This window comes from Geospiza fortis, unplaced genomic scaffold, assembly GCF_000277835.1.
Source record: "Geospiza fortis unplaced genomic scaffold, GeoFor_1.0 scaffold1278, whole genome shotgun sequence".
NCBI lineage: Eukaryota > Metazoa > Chordata > Aves > Passeriformes > Thraupidae > Geospiza > Geospiza fortis.
In genome coordinates, this window is record NW_005054536.1 from 59,082 (window position 1) to 78,322 (window position 19,241).

The 19,241-nt window shown below is 42.8% G+C and overlaps 1 protein-coding gene across 2 annotated transcripts in view; it reads left to right on the forward strand.

Annotated features, from left to right (window-relative positions):
* Nucleotides 1-3,721: 3,721 nt before the first annotated feature.
* Nucleotides 3,722-19,241, forward strand: part of LOC102038192 (probable bifunctional methylenetetrahydrofolate dehydrogenase/cyclohydrolase 2) — a 36,209-nt gene continuing 20,689 nt past the window's right edge. For both annotated transcript variants that reach the window (XM_031063839.1, XM_031063840.1), the window contains exons 1-6: nucleotides 3,722-3,950; nucleotides 6,259-6,443; nucleotides 6,743-6,865; nucleotides 11,167-11,319; nucleotides 12,034-12,141; nucleotides 15,831-15,923. In XM_031063839.1, coding sequence (XP_030919699.1) covers nucleotides 3,811-3,950; nucleotides 6,259-6,443; nucleotides 6,743-6,865; nucleotides 11,167-11,319; nucleotides 12,034-12,141; nucleotides 15,831-15,923 — 802 coding nt within the window. In that variant the 5' untranslated portion in view covers nucleotides 3,722-3,810. The remainder of the gene's footprint in view (nucleotides 3,951-6,258; nucleotides 6,444-6,742; nucleotides 6,866-11,166; nucleotides 11,320-12,033; nucleotides 12,142-15,830; nucleotides 15,924-19,241) is intronic.

Below are 19,241 nucleotides of genomic sequence, written 5' to 3' on the forward strand. Positions count from 1 at the left end.
AGGAAAGTACATTGCCCAAGAAAAATGCTAGTAAAACAGGACACATCAAAAGCCTCCCAGGTTTTTAAAGTCTTCATGGGGCCCAGGAATTGTTATCATCCATTCTTTGAAATTGTCAAGGTATTAAGCATGAATAAAGTTAATCTTCACAGCACCCTAAGGGATTCACATAAGTGCCTGTAGATAAGTCAAATGTACAAAGTCACAGTAAGCCTATCATTGTAGCTTAAAACTACATTTAACACTTCAAATTGTTTGGGTTTTTGTTTTGTTTTGCTTGGTTGGTTTGGGTTTTTTGGTTGTTTGTTTGTTTTTTCCCCCTGGAATTGAAAAGAGAGTTTAGTTTCCATGTAAAGTTCCAGCTTGGAGTAAATAGCATATTTTGTGCTAACTGGTAATGAGCTTGATGAAATGAAAACACTTATAAAATATTTGAAGGAATGACTGGGAAATTGCTTAGTTCTCAATAGCTGCAGACCATGGAACAAAATGCTTTCTTGGAGGAAGTAAACATGCCTACTCTGCAAGGGTAAAATTATGACAATCAAAAATTATGATTGTCACCATCTGAATAACATGTCAGTCGTTTGTAAAGACCTCTCTAGGAAGGCAGGAAAAGTCCTTGAAAAATATATTCCATTTAACATCAAAAATGGAGGAATGCTTCTGCAAAAACACAGCCAAACATCTTGTTTCATGGACCTGAGCTCACTATCCTCTTCCATACAAAAAGAGTACACTCAGAAGCTATCACCCTCCAAGACAGCAACAATTATTATAGAGCTTGGGGATTTTCACCACTACTATTTGATTAAAGTGGCTGAACACATTTCAAATGAAGGCGCTACACTTAAAGGGGTTTCCATAGAAATAAAAAGCAGGTTCTTCTGCCCTCTGCAGAAACGGCTTGGCGCGAAAAAGAAATAGCAGACAGGTTCTCTCAAAGCTCCCCTACGAACTGCGGAGATTTACCTTAAGGATGAGTTTCTCCCGCCCTCAGCTCCGCCCACCCCTCAGCACCCCCTGTCCCCCCGCGCCTCCCGTCCCTCCTGGCAAACCTTCCTTCACCTTCCTCCCGGCGCCCCGGGCCGGCTGCAGCGCCAGCAGCGCCCCTCGCAGCGCCGCCAGGTACGCGGCGGCCACCGGGGGAGGTTCCTCCTCGCTCCTTCCTCCTCACCCTCCTCACCCTCCTCACCCCCCTCACGCCGAGGCGGGAAGCGCGCGGCGGGCAAAAAGGGCGGGAAACGCCTGAGGGGACGGCGAGGAGCATTTGATCAGTGTTTGGTGAGGGACAGAACGTGGCACAAAGGTTCTGGTACTGCTTTTACAAAGTAATAACAGTGAAAATAGCATAAGAAGAGCAATGATTTTAGAAAGTAATAACAGTTAAAACAGTGATAAACATTTATAAGACCATTCACAAATATTACTGGATCATTTAGATCCATTTTTCATGCATGTTTTCAAGCAGAAACAATCAGATTTATCTGAAATAGTAGTTTCCATATTGCAAAATAAGTGATAGACAATAATAAGTAGAAGTAGTAACAATTCTTTCTATATAGTGACAGTCACCACATTCTGTCAGATATTTCCAGAGGTATGTTCTATTTTGGCTTTTTCACTGGTTTTCATCATTAGGCAAGAGAACAGGGATTTTCAGCTTCTCTTAAGCTGGATTGACATATCCTAATTTGGTTTAACTTGTCTTTTGGGTTATTCTATAAGAATGATTAAGAATTACAGATGTTGCCAAGAATTCTAGCGTGTAGTCTAACCACACATTACAAATTCTGTGTGGTAAGGGGATCTTCCTTAGGATCTTACCTTAAAGCTTATTTTATTAAAGGGGGGGGGGGAAGAAAATCACACATTTAAGTTCTTTTTCTCTGATAACAAATCATCAAAAGAAATCCAGCACTTTATGTTGCTTTTACTTGGGTATGCAGATGAAATTAGCGCTGCTACTGAAGTCAACAAAAGATGTCTTTATGAATTTAAAACAAATCAAACCTACACCGAAATTTCCAGCAATCCTCATACCTGTTATGTCTGTCCTCTTGTCACTTGCCACACCATTCTTCAGCTGACTTTGGTTCTGATAGATGAACTCACCAGATGATTTAAAGATTTGGGATAATACTCATTTATAGACAATCCCAGAAACTAACTTCTCTCTACGTTAGTCACGTAACTAAAAAAAGTCCCAGAAATTTTATGTCAGGTCACAATTTTCAATGTGCTTTTCATATTATAAGTTCAGCAAACGTGTTGCATTGCTGATGTGATATAAGCCTCTCTAAGACTGTGGCATTTTCCTTATTGAAAGTGTGTGTATTTTCCCAAAGCCTCTTGAAAATTGCATAAACTCCAAAGAGTTATGCACGTATTAGTTGGTATTCCCTTCTATACTTTCGCAATGTTACCATACTCTTCGTGGGGAATTAGACACACTGTAGCATTAATATCCCACAGCTGCAGAGTTTCCGACTCTTTGGATCTGATTGGTTTTTTGGTTTTTGGTTTTGGGAGTTTTTTTAACAGCACAAAGCTTGTGTCTGAAATTTGAAAGTCTCTACCTTTCCCTGGCTGAACTTTTGTGTCTTCTGAAAGCAAAACCAGAACCTTTGTGCCACGTTCTGTCCCTCACCAAACACTGATCAAATGCTCCTCGCCGTCCCCTCAGGCGTTTCCCGCCCTTTTTGCCCGCCGCGCGCTTCCCGCCTCGGCGTGAGGGGGGTGAGGAGGGTGAGGAGGGTGAGGAGGGTGAGGAGGAAGGAGCGAGGAGGAAACTCCCCCGGTGGGCGCCGCGTACCTGGCGGCGCTGCGAGGGGCGCTGCTGGCGCTGCAGCCGGCCCGGGGCGCCGGGAGGAAGGTGAAGGAAGGTTCGCCAGCGCCTCAGCGGCGCCCAGGCCGGGAGCAGCGGCGCGGAGCAGGAGGAGAAGAGCCCTGAGGTGGCCGCAGCCATGTCGGCCGGACCCCACAGGTGGAAGGGACGTCGCAGCCATGGGACGAAGGGACAAGCAGCAGAACTGGGTGAGCGGTGGACGGGAGGTGCTGAGGGACGGGCGGACAATGGCGTGTTTTTATTCAGGGTATAATTAGATAAGAATAATATTTTAGAAAGGGCAAGCTATTAAAACCCAGCATGCACATTGTCTGTGGAAGCACCTGAACCACATTGCTTTTGGAAACATTTAACTCGTCAGAATCCTTGCCAGGACCATAGCAGAACATGAAGCCTCACTAAGTTGACACATCTTTCCAAAGCTTTTCCCAGCTTTATAAAGGAATTTTCTCCCTGTCAGTAGTCTGGTGAGAGTGCTGTTATTTTGGCATGCTTTTTATATGCTATTTCAGATTTTGGTTTGTTTACTCCTTCCGCTCTGCACAGGCGATTTTTTACTATAAAATCTGCCATTGAACGTGACAGAAGTCAACAATATGCAAGCTGCAAGCGATTCCCTGAGTTTTCCCCTCAGAAAACACGGGGGTGCGGGGAATAACTATGAGGGGCAGCGATCCTTGTCCGTGGAGCTCTATGTCTGCCCGCCCCAGATTGCGACGGGAACAGCAGCTCACGGGAGCCAAAGACTGCAGCCAAGGCCGTGTTTGGGGCACCGTTTGCGCGGCTCCTGCTGTACCCTGAGGCTCCAAATCCCTGTCACGCAGATTCCTCAGCATCTGCCCTCCCTCAGCTCCCCCCGTCCCTGAGCTCCGCCCGCTCTGGCCGCGATCCCGGTGCCGGCGGTGGCCCCGCCTGGCGTCTCTTGGTTGCGGCGCCGCGTCCGTCAGTGGGGACCGACAGAAATGGCGGCGGCCACGACAGCCTTGTCCCTCTCCTCCGCCTCCTCCTCCTCTGCCGCGCTGCTGCGCCCGGGCTGGGCGCCCCTGAGGCGGTGGCGAACCCTCGGTCGCAGCGCCAGCCGCGTCCCCCCGACCGCCGCCCGGTACCTTGCGCCGATCGGATTTTTTTCCTCGTCATTCTCCTCCCTTCTTCTCATCCTCCTCATCCTCGTACCCCTCATGGCGCGGCGGGTGCAAAGGGCGGGAAACGCCTGAGGGATCAGCGGGCTCGGGCCCCCCGCGATCGCCCTTCGGGACGGGTACCCTCCGATCCCTGCTGAGTTCCGCGGTTCTTCCCGGGGAAACGGGGAAGAAGCAGCGGGAGAGCGGGGGGGCGACCAGGCCGTGGCCCTGGCCTTGGTGATCCGTTGGGGATTTAAGCGGTGTCCTTGAAATTGAAGGAACCCCTCGCAATGTGACCTTTCTGCCCCCTCCCTGAGGGGAATCTGCGAGTTTGCTTGCTCCTGATACCTTAAAGAGCCTGTCAGGGGATTTATACAGAATTACCGTGTATATTCGTCGTTTGGTGGCAAACAGGGCATGCTTTGGTGCACTGGGGATCAGTGTCCTGACAATAATCATCCCTTGTGTTTAATTTATTGTGCTGTCTGCAAAGGGATTCTGGTGTTGGTTTTGCAGCACTGCAGCTCTGAGCTCTTGTCTGGGTGTGCATGGGAGGGTCTGTTTGAGCTCCTGCTTATGAACCTTTTCATTTACATGTAATTGTGTTAAGACCTGCCTGAAAGCTGACTAGAGAGGTTCAGCGCATCACAAGTGCCAATGCTGAGAGCACTGCCTTTGTGATTTCAAGAATGAAAAGATCAGTGACCTGAACAGCCATTGAAATAAGCATCTGACCCCCTGGATGTTCTGTGTATTGAGTATTGATTCTGTCAGTTTTGGGAGAAAGAGCTGTATTTCTGGACCAGTGCATATCCTACTTCTGGCTACATTGCTAGTAACTGTTTTTTCCAGTTTTGCAAAATGTAGATGTCCCTGCACTAATAATTTTCCAGAGGTTTTTATGGGGTGTGGGACATGTCCTGTTGTGATGCTGGATGTGATCTTGGGCTTTTAGAGTACAAATTGATCTAAAATAGCAGTGCAGATCTTAGTTTGAATCATGGCCTGCAAGTCACTGGGTTCATAAACAAGAAGAATTTTCTGTGGTAAATCCGTGGTGGGTTCAGCGTAAGAGCATCCCTGGGTAGGTGGGATAACAGTGGGACAGGATGGTGCAGTGACGCATATTAAGTCTGTCATTTAACTTGGTCATGAAATCTGTCACAAATCTATCATTAAACCTGTCATTGACCAATACCTGCTCAATGTTTAATTGTGTAAAATTTACAATAATAATTATTCATGACTTAGTTTCAATGTCTTGAATAGCCTGCTGCAGTATAAGCTTTCTGTACAGGCAGTGATTTATTTGTTCATGCAGTTCTTGTGTGATATATCCATCAAAGGACTTACCTAGGTTCTAAACCTAAGAAGCATCAACATATATCAGTATTTGCTATTTTTATATTTTACAGATGTGAGAAGTGCTATGTACTGACTCCCTTCCCATCAGCTATGAAATATGAGAACTATATCTTTGAGGCTTGGACAAAAAATAGTGTAAATAATGCTACGTCAAATCAATTTTAGGGAAATTTGAGGAGGGAAATGGGTAACCTTCCTTAAACCAGTAAAACTTAAGGGAGTAAGACCATCCTCATATTTTATTCCAAAATGCATGGGTTCATGTGCATTTATGTGGCTGGCTGTGTGTGTTGGGAAATGAGTTGCAGCTGGTGAGCTTCTCTTCCAAGTGCACTGATGGCACATCCACGCTCTTCAGGTAAGAGAGTGGATGTGGACACACAGTTTGTGGAATTGGGGGTGGGGCTGCTGCTGAGCCTCATCCCCAATGGGCTCCAGCTGTGAGCAGCAGGTGAACCTTGTTGAAGATAACAGCCATGGAGTGCCCAGGGGCACTGACCAATCACCACAGGGAACAGAGGGCACACAGGTGCAGTGCATGAATGTGAGGGTATAAAAGGTTGAACAAGAAAGAACAGAGGCTTGTAGCCTTCTGGAGTGGTGTGCTGGTACTCTGTGTGGGTAAGTGCGTGGAGTCATCTGAAGAGGTATGGTGTTACTCTGTATGTGTGAATGCTTAAAGCCTTCTGAAATTGTATGGTGATTCTTTGTGTATTGTGGCCATCTCAGCTGTGACAAGGGGGGAAGCACTTCTTTTCCCGTGTAGGTTTGTAGTGTTTTAGTGTTTTTGAAGTAATATTTGAAGTACCACTACATGAATCAAAACATTTGGAAGTGTTGAAAATGGTAGAGTACACACTTGAAGGTGCCTTCTTCCTGGTGCAGTTTTAGCCCTAAATACTGTGTACCTTTTTATCTTTACAGTGATGAAGCAACTGTTATCTCAGGGACGAGGCTTGCACACCAGGTTTTGAAAGAAGTTCGAAGGGATGTGGAATCGTGGATATCTGCTGGGAACCAGAGGCCTCACCTCACTGTCATATTGGTAGGAGACAATCCAGCCAGTCACATCTATGTCAGGAACAAGATAAAGGCAGCTGCAGCTGTGGGTATGTCATATAAGTGTCCATTTAGTGAGCTTTAAAGAGAAAAAAATAAAGCAGGAGGAATCCCCTTAGTGTCTTAATTTAATTTTGCACTGATTTCTTCCACATGTTCTCTGACGGACCTCAGGAATTGCATGGATGTATGGAGAAAGTAGTTTTAATGTGATTTGAGTGGGTGCTGTAGGTTTCATTTTGTGTTTGGAAACAGTTCTTAAGAATCAGACTAATTTTTGGACTAAATGACTAAGCTGATCACTTTGTATCCTTATTCTGACATGTCCTCTGTCTTTTGTTTTTATCAGGCATTTCTAGTGAGATCATACTGAGGCCTAAAGACATTTCACAGGAAGAGCTCTTGGATATGACAGCGAAACTCAACAAGGATTCCAGAGTTAGTGGTTTATTAGTTCAGCTACCTCTCCCAGGTGTGTGACATCTTTGTCCCGCTCCTCATATTACACGGTCCATATAGAGGAAAGAGTTGAATAGTTTTGGGTTGTAAGTGTCCGTTAGGGCCATAAGAAACTCTTGAAAAGGACCTGCATAAGGAAGGGTTAGGTGAGGTGGTTTTTGTTGAATATGCAGTTCATTTTAAAGAAAATAATTTCATATGTAAGACTTGCCTTTTTTAATGATCTGTCACAGTGGTGTTTCAAGGCATTTCACATAATTTATCCAGTTTAATCTTTATATTTTTGAGACTTGCACTGGTTTGCCTTGAATTTTATGCTTTCATCCTCTATATCATGCAACATTGTGATATGTAGCAGATGATGCTCTGGCCTTTCTCATAGTGATTCCAGGTTTTGCCTTAAACATTCAACATTTGTTTTCATTGTTGGCCCTAATGTTCCAGGTGAACATTGTGCAAAGGTCCTAAAAGCCTTGACTAAATTTTTTAAGGTTTTTATTTACCTTCTCTTAATTTATAATAAAATCTCACTGAAATATCACTGGGGAGTAGCTGGCCAAGTGGTATTTTTGCAGTGATAAAACTTGCAAAGAAATAAAGAACTAAACTGAAAATCTTTTTAATCTATAAAACAGCCAAACTGAGTGTTATGAAGGAAAAATTGCTTTGGTTGTATTTGTAATAAACAGCAGTGCTCATGGCGAGGAAGGTTTGCACTTGGTGGTACATGAAAGCTGCCCAGAATGGGCCATGTAGTGAAATAAATTTGCCACAAGGTGGGAGTAAAACACAAGTCAGGAACCACGTCCTGGCCTTCAAGGTAGGAGCTGATGGAATGTGGACAGTTTCCTTTGGAGGAGCATCTCTCCCAATGACAGAGATTTGCAGCAGCAGGTGATATAATTAACAAACCTTAATTGCAGCCATGAGAACTGCAGAAGATGAATCATCAGCAGCTTGGGAATGGGAATCATCCTGTCTGAAGCCTGTAGCAAAGGAAGCAGGCTTGTACACTGGACTCCCAGTGTTCTCTAAAAATGGGAGGTGTCATGTGTCTTGCTGGTGAGGGTACTCAGGGGAATGGTTAGGTACCACTCATAGAAATGCATTTATGAGGAGAATATCAGGTCACTAAAGTCTGCTTTCATCAGTGCACAGTTCAGAACTTCTTTTAGTCTCAAAATGTAGTGAATTTAAATCTGGTCAATGTGAGGAAAGAAAAAAAGCATGATGATAATTCTAGCTGTGTCAGTTGAACTGTTTGATGCTTCTCTGCTGAAATGCTCAAGTCCTTAAGTAAGGATTAGTCCTAAAATTGTTTGGAGATTCCTCCCTCCAACCTATCAGACAGGCATAGCTGTTGCTTGTGGTAGGAAAAGCTTTAAAACAATTTAATCCATAGCAGAACTTTGTCAATATTGCAGTGTCTGTATAGTAAAGTAAAATGTGCAATTTGTCATGAACTGGAAATATTCAGTAAGCTCTTTCCGTGAGTTATATTGTTATTCCATAACAATATAACTCAGTTAAGTGGATTTTTCCTCGAAGGAACTTAATAAACTAAAGGGTTAAAAGCTAAGTTAGCTTGTTTTCCAAATTTTATTTGCCTTGTAATGGAAGGAGACAAAGCCCAGAAGTTCTGAAAACTCTGTCAGTGGAGGCTGCTTATTGCAGAACTGAGGTTGTGGTGTGGGGTTTGGGGCTTTTTTGCAGTAAATTACATAAGGTGTGGCTTTTGATCAATTTTGGGTTAAAAAGGGAATCGGAAATAGCTTTGTTCTGTTGCACTATTGTAAGCTGGAGCAACTTTACTTTGAGGATGGTAATCTTTGTCTCAGGAGAAATTCTTTTTTGTGCACCTTTTGAGTGCATTTCTTGTGATAGTTTTCTAGAAATTTTCCCTTTTTATTGATTTGAGTTGCCTGGGAGAGGGCCACAAAATGTTAATATATTTGGGACAGAAGATGAAAATCCATGCAGTATTTTTTTCAAATGCCTTTTGTGCTATGTTATTATTTCCAATACTCTTCCCTTTTGAAAACCAGTCTTTATTTTCCATGTGCTAGCACCAGATGCAGTTTTTGTGTAAATAGGAGTTTCTCTGTGGGCAAATGCTTGGCCAGTGATGCCCAGTGTAGTCCTGCAAGTTCAGCCAAAAAGGGAGAGGAGGAGTGCAGGGAGTAACTTGGCCAGGGGAGTGGCTTGTAATGACAGCAAGGAAATTTGTATGGGTATCAGCTTATGTTTTATGAGACTGACAGTAAGATAATTAAGACATTATTTTGTTCCTCTGGAAATTAAGAAGGCATGTGGGAGCTTCTTCTCTGGCTCACAGCTCACTTGTCCCCAGTTGTGCAGCAGCATTTCCTCCCAGTACTGTAAACCCTGTTCTGGAATTCTGCAAATCAATTTTGAATGTTGAAAATATCCATGTAAAGCATAATTTTTTTTTTTCCTTTGACATAATTGTGTCCATTATCTGTCTGGTTTTGGGAAGCTAAAGACAGTGTGGAGGAGGTGTTTTTCAGAGCAGTGTTCTGCTCATCCTAGGCACAAGGAAAAGCATGGCTGCCAAGTTTGTGTTGGAAGAGCAACTGACTTGCCTAAGGGTAACAAGTTCTCTTTTGCAAAAGCCATTTAATAGGTTACTCCAAATTTCTTCCTTGGTTTTGTTTTCTTTTTTAATTCCCAAGTTGACATAAAAAACAGGGTTATGGTTGCTTTCAGTCTCTGTGAGGCAAGTTTCAGTTCTGAGAGACTCTTTCATCAATGTATGTAATGTCTTAATTTCTGCAGTCTTTTCTCATTGGAATTCAAAAGCAAACTTGCTCTCATCATAAAATGGAGAATTAAACTGTAAATCTTAGCAGCCTGGTTTAACTCTGGGGTTTTCTAATTGGAAATCTTTTAACAGGAGATTAGCATGGTTTAAGTTCTACAGCATGCTTATCTTTTAATTATCTAGCTCCTTTTAATGAAAAACCTACTAAATTAGAGCATCCTGTTTATGTCTCTAAAATATTTTACTGGCAACATCTGAATTTCCTTGTTGATGCTTATTTTCCTTTATTTGGTTTTTTTAAACCTCCTGTAGTACTCTCTGACTTGAACACTGGGACATTTTGCCACACAGTTGCAGGATTCTGTTCAGGTTGTGAGTCACGTAGGGGGTGCAAAAAGCAATTGCTCTAAGATGGAAATGATAAACCCCCAACCTACTTGTCAGGTTTAGGGGAAAGTACTTTGGTTCACTCTTACTGGTGCTGGGGAGGAACAACCAAATTCCCAGGAGGTTCAGTAACAAACAGGTCATTAACTCGGAGGGTAAGTGGCTCTTGCCCCATTTACCCACTCTGGGGGTCAGCTTGGCTTTCTCCCAAACAAAACCTTTCAACAGGACTGGGTTACTGCAGGCCCTGGGTCAGTCAGTGCCATTTTGGGGCTCTCAGCAGGCCGTGGGTCAGTCATTAAGCAGAGTTTGCTTTTTGGGTTAGTATGGGATGTTTTGTGGAGCTGTTCCTCTGTGGTGTTATGTATTCCAAGTTTATGCTTGGGTTTGTAACTCTGCAGGGAGAGGTCTGGCAAACACATTTTTCATAATCAGTACTAATGTTTATGCTGTGTAAGCTTTAAGCAGTTACAGAGCTGTCCTGTATCATCAGTGCATATGAAAAATATTTGGTATGAGTACATATGAATACAAAATTATGTGCAGGCAATGCCATTTAAGCCATATCCAGTGTTTTGAGATCACCAATATCAAACAGTTTGGTGTCTTCTTGGTTTTTTAATGAAGTACACTATGTTTTGGTCCTACTGATGAACAGTTGACTAAAAAAAAGTGTTGTTGGAGAAGGAAAGCTAGACCTTCAAAGTTACTTCAGCTTGAGATTTCCATTAATTTGTTTAAAAATTAGCTCATGTGTCCTCTCTGGGCTTAGAAACCAGAAAAGTGCATATAACTGTTCTCCTGTGGTTTGTTGGGCTTTTTGAGTCATTTCATGTTTAAGAATTCTACATTGCAGAAATGACTTCCTTAAATATTTCTTCTAGTAGTTACTGTCCTCATTCTCAGCTGCATACTGGACTCTCATATTTTGACAGAGTCTGTTGTATCAACACTGTGACAAATGGCTTAACCTAATCTTTAGTAAACTGTTTGTTTGAAAAGGTAAAACTGCCTTTAGGGGCAATGTAGCTGGCTCAATCAAGAGCAAGTAATTGATTACCCTGGCCAGGTCTGGGCTGTGTGATGATGCATTGATGGCACCTGACAAGGGAAGGAGCTGTAGCTGAGGGCTGTGTGTCTCCTAGATCACATAGATGAACGGACAGTCTGCAATGCCATTGCCCCTGAGAAGGATGTGGATGGGTTCCATATCATGAACATTGGGCGGCTGTGTCTGGATCAGCCTTCCATAATCCCTGCCACCGCTGCTGCTGTCTGGGAGATCATAAAACGGACAGGTAAGGGACTCTCCTCTCCTGGAACTCTTCTTATGCTGGGAGGTGAACAAGGGATCAGCTCAGGTGTGAGATAAAAGGTCAAGGTTCTCTAAGTGCGTTGGGCTGATTGAAGAACAAACAGAGTATTAATCTGAATAAGGAGCTGCCAGCTAGATGGCCACTTGTGCCCATTAGCACAGCTATTATTTAAGTGTAGACAGTAGTATTTGGTGGAACACTTCAGTAACTTTCTGTATTTCATAGTTTTGCAGGAAATTTTCTGTGCTGTTGTTGTTCTATTTGTCAAATAAAAGGATGGGATGTGTAAGTTCTTGTAGAGAAGGGGGGAAAACAAGAACAAAAAATTGGAGCACTTAATTCAGTACTGGAAGGGGAAAAATGCATATGTTTTCAATACTTGTAATTTTTTATTTACAATGTACTTGTTCTTACTGGTAGACATAAGTACTTCCTGTTGTGGCTGGAGCGAGGAAATTAAGTCCTTGCTAAGGGTGATTCAGGTACCCTGAATGAGCTGTCAGTTTTCTTTCTCCGAGGTGAAAGCTGAAAGTTGTTTTGTGGATTCATCCCTCAAATTCAGCCTTGTGGATTTTCAAGTTGTGTTGATGTCAGCAGTCCACGACCATAACTAATTCTGTCGTGGGGATTGAGAAGAAGGGTTTAGATATATCAAAATACTGGAATATAAGGTTTTACTTTTTTTTTTCCTGCAAGGAATACAAACATTTGGAAAAAATGTTCTTGTAGCCGGAAGATCCAAAAATGTTGGAATGCCTATTTCAATGCTTTTACATACAGATGGAGAGCACGAAAGGCCTGGAGGTAAGTCCAGGAATGTTATCCCAATGTTTCCATTTGTGAAGTCCTGAAAATAAAGCTGGCTAGAGCACTCAGATTTAAGAGCAAGCTTTCCACACTTGTGAATACTTTCAACCAGACCAAGCAAATAAATTTGCTAACACATTTCCTGCCTTATTCTCAGGAGAACAGTTTCTGGACTTGACTTTTTCTGGTGTTAAGTCATCACTTCTTCCTCCATTTGAAACAGCTGCTATTTCAACTGATCCTTGAGGGTAGCCTTGAAGAGCTGCAGAGGCTCTGGTGATGTTTTTACAATGTAGCTGTTTATATGCCTTATCCTCATGCTTGTTCAATATTGATTTCGTTGGTCGTACAGCAGTGAGCACACATGTACATGTATGTATAGATGTACACACACAGATTTAAGTATGAATAAACAAAAAGGTGTGGCATGACCCTTGAGTTGTGCTAGGTCAGTGAGGTGTTGCTTATAAAAGTACCTGAATGACCAACCAAGGAACTCTACAGCGTGAGTACCATGATTACTTGTTGGCCTGGGGGATGTTTCTGCAGTGCAGTTTATATCCCCCTGGAAATTGAGTGCTTTGGTGGAAATATTTTTAAGGAATCCTAATTACAGAAGCCTACATGTGCTGCTGTAGTAGTGCTGTAGAAATTAAAACACATAACTTAGATAGAATGCTGCCCTTTTGCCACTTCATTTTGATGTTAGAAACTGCTGTGGTGGTATCCACAAATGAGGTAAACATGGACATTTAATTCCTGGACTGTTTAATTGGAGCAGAGTGAAATCTGTTATTAATATAATAAAACACTAAAAGCTTTATACTAATCATAGAGTTGGTTTTTCCATTCAGCCTCTGTGGGAAAGTTGCTATTTGGAACTTCTCTCAGTGCCTGGATTGTAATTACCATTGCTGCATAGTTCTGGTCTCATCCTCATTCCCACAGAAATTAGTAGCATTTTTGCAGTTTACTGCAAATATTGAGTGACATTTGTTATTGGCAGAGCATCTGATGTTTGAAGTAGGCTTGGTAGAACACAAGGGCATGTTACAAACTACTTACATATTTCCCACCTGGAAATGAGGAGACCTGGTGACCTGTGATGCTTTCATCAGCTTGTTGCAAAACCCTCAGCAGCTGCATGGGCAGTTTCTAGCTGTAACTAAATACTGTTTGCAGCTTCCAGCTTTTGAGTGGATTGGATCCACGGCTCAGTTTTGTTGTCTTGTATCCTGGGTTTCTAGTTCCTGTTTGACTGTCTGGTAGTGCAGCTTGTTTTGGGGGGTCAGTCCATGAGATTTTTTGTGGTGCTTCATGGTCTTCTGCCAAAGTTGTGGTTCCTGACATGTCAGAAGACTTTGCTTGAAACCCTGCTTGCTGGCATTGCCAGTGGTTCTAGGTATGTCACATATTCGGTGCAGGGATAGAAGAATCTTCATAGTCCCTTGCTGACACTGGAGCCTGGATACAGAAAGAGTTAACTCATGGAAGTTCTTTGCCTAATCTGAAGAAATGGATTTATTTCTCAGATAGTTTCATAGTTTTCCAGTCTGCTGAGTGTTGGCACACAGTATAAAACAGCTGGCAATGAGAAAACAAAGGAACATGTACTCCTCTGATAATGAGCTGCATTAAGTGTCTATGTGCTGTGTACATTATGATAAATAATTCTGTGTTTGGGGTGATCTGGTGGAGTTTTCCTCCCTGACTCACAGATGGGGCTCTCCTTGAAGATCTGCTTCATCTTCTGCACTTGGGTTTAATTTCTGCTTTGAGCAGCAAGAGATTGGCCTGGATGGCATGTGAAAAGGAAGGGAGGCCAGGCCATGGTTTCAGATTTTTTTTCTTTTTTGAAACTCGGGAGGATGGGACCATAGAAGACCTACAGTCAGATGCTGAAAAAACTTTCTCAGGTTATCAGTCAAGAAGGAATTTTTTCATCAACTGGGCTGATTTGATTAATTTTTTTAAAATTGAGAAATGATGCAAGGGGTGGGTGTACATGGTACTACTCTTTTTTTTTTTGTTGTGCATTTTGGTTGGTTTTCTTTCTAGATTATGAACAAAAATGATAAGTTGGGGATTGTGATAATTTGTGGTGTTTCATATATAGATGCACTCATGTCCTGCAGGTGGCAATATCTGATCAGATGGAAAAGCTATGTGAACCCTTTCCAAAATAAATATTGTTCTGTGTAGGCAGGTCAAGAGACTATCTCTGTTTTGTAAGCTAGGGAAATGGCTTGGGAGTATGATGTGGAATCTTAATTGTCAAATATATTCCTCTTCTTTCAGCAGAAGTAGCAGTGTAAAAATAGTTGTTTATTTTCTGTTTGGGCATGATCACAAATAAATGGAAAACCTCCCCTTTCTGAGGTGTCTGTAAGCTTCTGGACTGCTCTTCTCAAGGTAGGGGCTTTTTTTTTCCCCTTTTTTTTCCTCCTTCCATTTTTGGTAGTGAAGGCAGTTACTTGGTTTCAGGAGCTGACAACAGACACATTCCATACTAAAATCTTACAGGCAAACTAGCACCAATTTTATTCCTCAGTGATAATCTTGTAACTTTGGCTTTTATCCATTGATTTTTCTCAACATTTATGCTGAGTCATGATTGTGGTTTTGGGTGAGACATACTTCTTTTGCTTAGAGCAGGTATTGGAAGACTCCTCTTTTTTTTTTAGCCTGTAGTTTTCTGGTTTTGTCATCTGCAAATGTTTTGATCTGCTTGTCTTTGGGGAGATGATGTACACTGTAGAGCCTGAAGAAGAGGGATAAAAAATGAGGGGAGAGAGCAGTGAAGCTAGGGCACAGAAAGGTTGAAGATGAGATGCCTGAGAGAGTTAATGAGAGGCCCAGATTAGACCAGTCAGACACATTCCAAAGGAAGCAGATGTGATGGTCGTGTCTGAGAAGGCGCAAAAGGTTTTAGTTTAATTGCAAATAATATGGCCTAGGTGTCTGTGATGAGTGGAAGACAGAGATGAGGCTTTGTAACACCTGAACACTGCAGTAAAAATAATTATGGAGAGGGTTGGAAGTGGTCTTCTTGGAGAGCTGTTCTCTTTGCTGCTTGCTTGGGTAGCCTTCAAGGGAATACCACACCTGCTGTTGGATGCAATTAGGAGGCATTGGACCCCCTCTCTGTGACTGCTCGTGTTGTGGTCTCTCCTCAATATCTCCATCAAACATCACAAGGGTTTTTCATGTCTTACCAGGAGAGTTTATTCTGCAGGAGCAGAAGGATGTGTGCTGCTTGTGCTTCTACTGGTGGTCTTGTATTGAAGCTTTTGTGCGTGGCAAACAGCTGAGTCTTGTGGCACCCTCTGCACACTGGGCTTGGTAAAACACACTGGGTTCTGTGCTGGATTTGCTTTGTGGAGTTCCACTGAACGTAACAAAGCCATGGAAGGTTTTCCCTTCCCATGGAAGGGAGTTGAGTCCACAGCATATAAATGAATTCATCCTGCGACAATTTTTAAGAACAAATGCTTTTTCATATGTGTGAGCAGGAAGTCTTGTGAGTGTTCTACCTATGCTGATTTAAAAGTCACATCCCAAGACAAATCTGATCATCTATTCTGTTGTTAATGTACCAAAGTAAGTCATTTGGACCTGAGGGTAAATGCTGTGCTTTTTATAGTATTTTATATCTGACAATTCATCGTTTTTCTCTTCTGTTTCAGGTGATGCTACAGTGACCATTACTCACAGATACACCCCAAAAGAGCAGCTCAAGATCCATACACAGCTTGCTGACATAGTAATAGTTGCTGCAGGTAATACTGGTTAGTGTTGATGCTCCAATTGCAGTATTTCAAACCTTCCAAGAAGAGGACTTTGCAGTCTGTGTCTGTGGCACTGGCTGTTTCACATTTCACTGAATAATCAGTGCTTGCTGAGGGTGTTGCAGTGGGTAGGATTTCTCACTGTAGCAAGGGCAAGTGATTTGGCTCTTTGTTCTTGCCCTTCACATCTGCAGACTCATAAACTGTTTCTCGTCACATGCGACACCTTTCCCTTAGGGAGACTTCGGAGTGAACTCAAGATTGGGAACCAGTCAGTGCATAGTTTATACAGGTGTAATTATGTAAATTAAAACATTCTCTGTGCCATGGAAAAATCATGAGTCATTTAAATTTTGACAGAAGGGTTTCTTTAAATCAGCTGGAGCCTGCATTCATAAACCCATGATATCATTCCACTGCTGTTAGAATTAAGGCCAACCTTGCCTAATTAACTGGAGGTTTGGGTAACCTATGTTAGTAATGGCTGGGGTTTTTTCTCTTCTATAATTATCATGTCAAGAGAAAGACAATGGTAATTGCCTAGAGGAAGGGGACTGAAAGAGCAGTGTCTGTACTCTTAAAGCAATGTAAACTGAAATACTTGGAGTTTAACTAATCTGTCCCAAAGAAACAAGTGGAACTCTGCTTCTAAGCAGCCTTTATTTGTTTACAGGTATTTGAAGTAGAATTACAAATTAATTTTAAAAAATCAAATGACCCAACTTAGTATGACCTTGGTAAAATTCTGGGTCCCTTTGCAGCTCAGGGGTATCATCCTTCTCTTGTACTGTTTTGTTAGACTACAATAGGATTGTCTTTCCTCTTTTCTGCTCCCTTTCCCCCTCTTTCTCATCCTGATGACCCAAGACTTCCTTATCTATCATTTTCTAGATGAAGACAGACAGGTACCTGTCTAAAACTTGTTGCATCCTGTTGAATTGAGATGCCCTTGCCTTCAGGGTGTAATTTCGCTTGCAGGCCAGGATCAAGAAACAACTTATTTATCCCACATCTAATTGTTCAGCTGTGGGCCTGACCAGAATTCACCACTGTGAATAAAAGACAGCAATGGTGTGCTACCTGGAAATAAACCAGTGACTTTTCATCCAAATTCACTGCTTCCAGTTTAATCATTGCTTCTGATTTCTGTGCTGAACATGGTTTGTCATTGTTTATGCTTGGAGCTAAGTGGTCCAGTAGCCATTCAGCCATGTTTACCTTTCACATTATTTTCCTTCTATAATTTGTAACAGGACTCATTACACAACTTGAGGTATACTTGGAATGATGAAAAAACCTGGGGCTAGATTGTGCAAACAGCCCACAGCCCTGCCCTGGTGTGTGCTCTGGGAAAAGTTGTGTTTTAGAAAGGTGGAATCACTCCAAGCTTCCTTTTGTTACATGAGAACTGTGCACGTTTTACCTCTGGGATCACACACTCCCCGGAAACGGGTGATCTGTTACCTTTCTTGCAACTTGTGTGAGTGTTACCTTTCTTGCAACTTGTACCTTGCCAGGTTGGAACAGCTGCTTTTACAGGCCACTGCAGAAGATGTGCAGAGGAAGAGAGCTTTTTTGTGTGTGCCTGCATTGGAAGACCAAGGTTCCTTTTCCTGTGTGGTACTTTTACAAGAGCCATCTGCATCCTGGCTCCTGATTGATGACTTGTTGTAGTGAGTCCCTTCTGATCTGGTGTTCCACCTCTGAGTGCTTTCCTGTTCACTTGCATTCATGGTTTTGGTGGTACTTCAAATCAGGTGCTTCATTTCTTACTCCTGAATGTAAGACCTGGCTCTGTGTGCTGGCTCTCATTTGCCCCCAGGCTTGGGGCACCAATTTTCCTGATTATTTGGATTGCAACTCTCCATGCAGTTGATTCCTTCTAATTCCTACCCAACTCCTTGCATCTTAAATTCTAACAGGCTGCTCTTGTCCAGCCTACCCCTCCCTAAAATTTTTTCAAACACCACACAGCTTGTGGATATCTATCTAAGACATTGTGTTTCCTGTTAAGCACACCTGACACTTCGTATCTCGCCACAGGGGTTACCCCTCTTGGCCTGCACTCCCTGCCTGTACAGACATCCCGTGGAGTCTGTTCTTTTTGCCATCAGCCCAGCCCCATGGCAGCAGTGGAAGTGCAGCTTTACCCAGCAGTGCTCCTAGAGCCACCTCAGGAGAGGCAAGGCTGTGATGGAAGTAGCAGGACTCTGGAGCCAGTCAGCTTGCTGCTCTTCCTTTCTGGGCTTTCCAGTCTGCTGAGAGAAACAGGGCTCATCTGCCTGCCACGTTTGTGAGGGGATGAACAGGAAAAGTAGTGACTCTGTCAAATTCCAGATGAACTTCTGCTTGGACTGCTTGTGCTGTCCCTCAGGACATGATCTGTGATCTTCTTGTGTCGGAAGTGCTGGTTGATCAGACCTTCTATTCTGGTTAGCTTCCTTGGAAATTCACAGTTCTTGCACCTAAACACAGATTAGGTGGGGCCTTGTTTTTCCTTTGTTTAAAATGGGATTCATTATTTTCTGCAAAAATTGCCAATGAAAGGTTTTTCCATATTCTTCAGACAGTGCGTTTTAGGAAAACCTACCCTAATGTTTATCCCTTCCTACCTGGTATGTAAAGTAGGCTTAAGTAGCTAGATATGCTCATTTGGTTTGGGGGTTAGTTCATTTGTTGCTATTAAGTATTTGGCTTATTATCAAACCATTTTACCAAGCGTGTGACTGTGCAGCTTCCATTAATATACTTCCAGCCCAATCACACACAGATCATTTACCCCCATAAGGCTGAGGCATTATCCAATTACCAGCCAGGTTGCCATGGATTACATCAGAGGGGGATGAAGGAGATGCAGCGAGATGTTATCAAACAGGGTAGGAAAGAGTTTGAGATCTTGGCTTGCTCAACATGAGAAGCAGGGTTTCAAGCAGGTATCTTATGGGGGAGTGAGAAATGGAGAGCAAGGAGTGTCCTGGTACTGTCTGTATCCAAATGATTGTGTTAGTGCTTCAGCACTGCACATGGAGCCAGAACTTTGTACACCAGCGCTTCCCTCCAAAAAAACTGCAGTTTCAACCCGTATGGTTTTGGTTTCTTTTCCTTTTTGCCTTCTCCCCACCTGAGAGAAAGCTGCTTTGATGAGGAGAGGGGAGTTTAGACTCCCTTTTTGGAGGTAGTCTAACAATCCTCTCAGAACAAAAAGCTGATGGAATTGCTCAAGAAGCAAGGTGAGTTGTAATATTTAGTTTGGAAATTCCCGCTACTGAAAGTTGGAGGTTGCACGGTAGGGAAGAAATTCCTGACAGG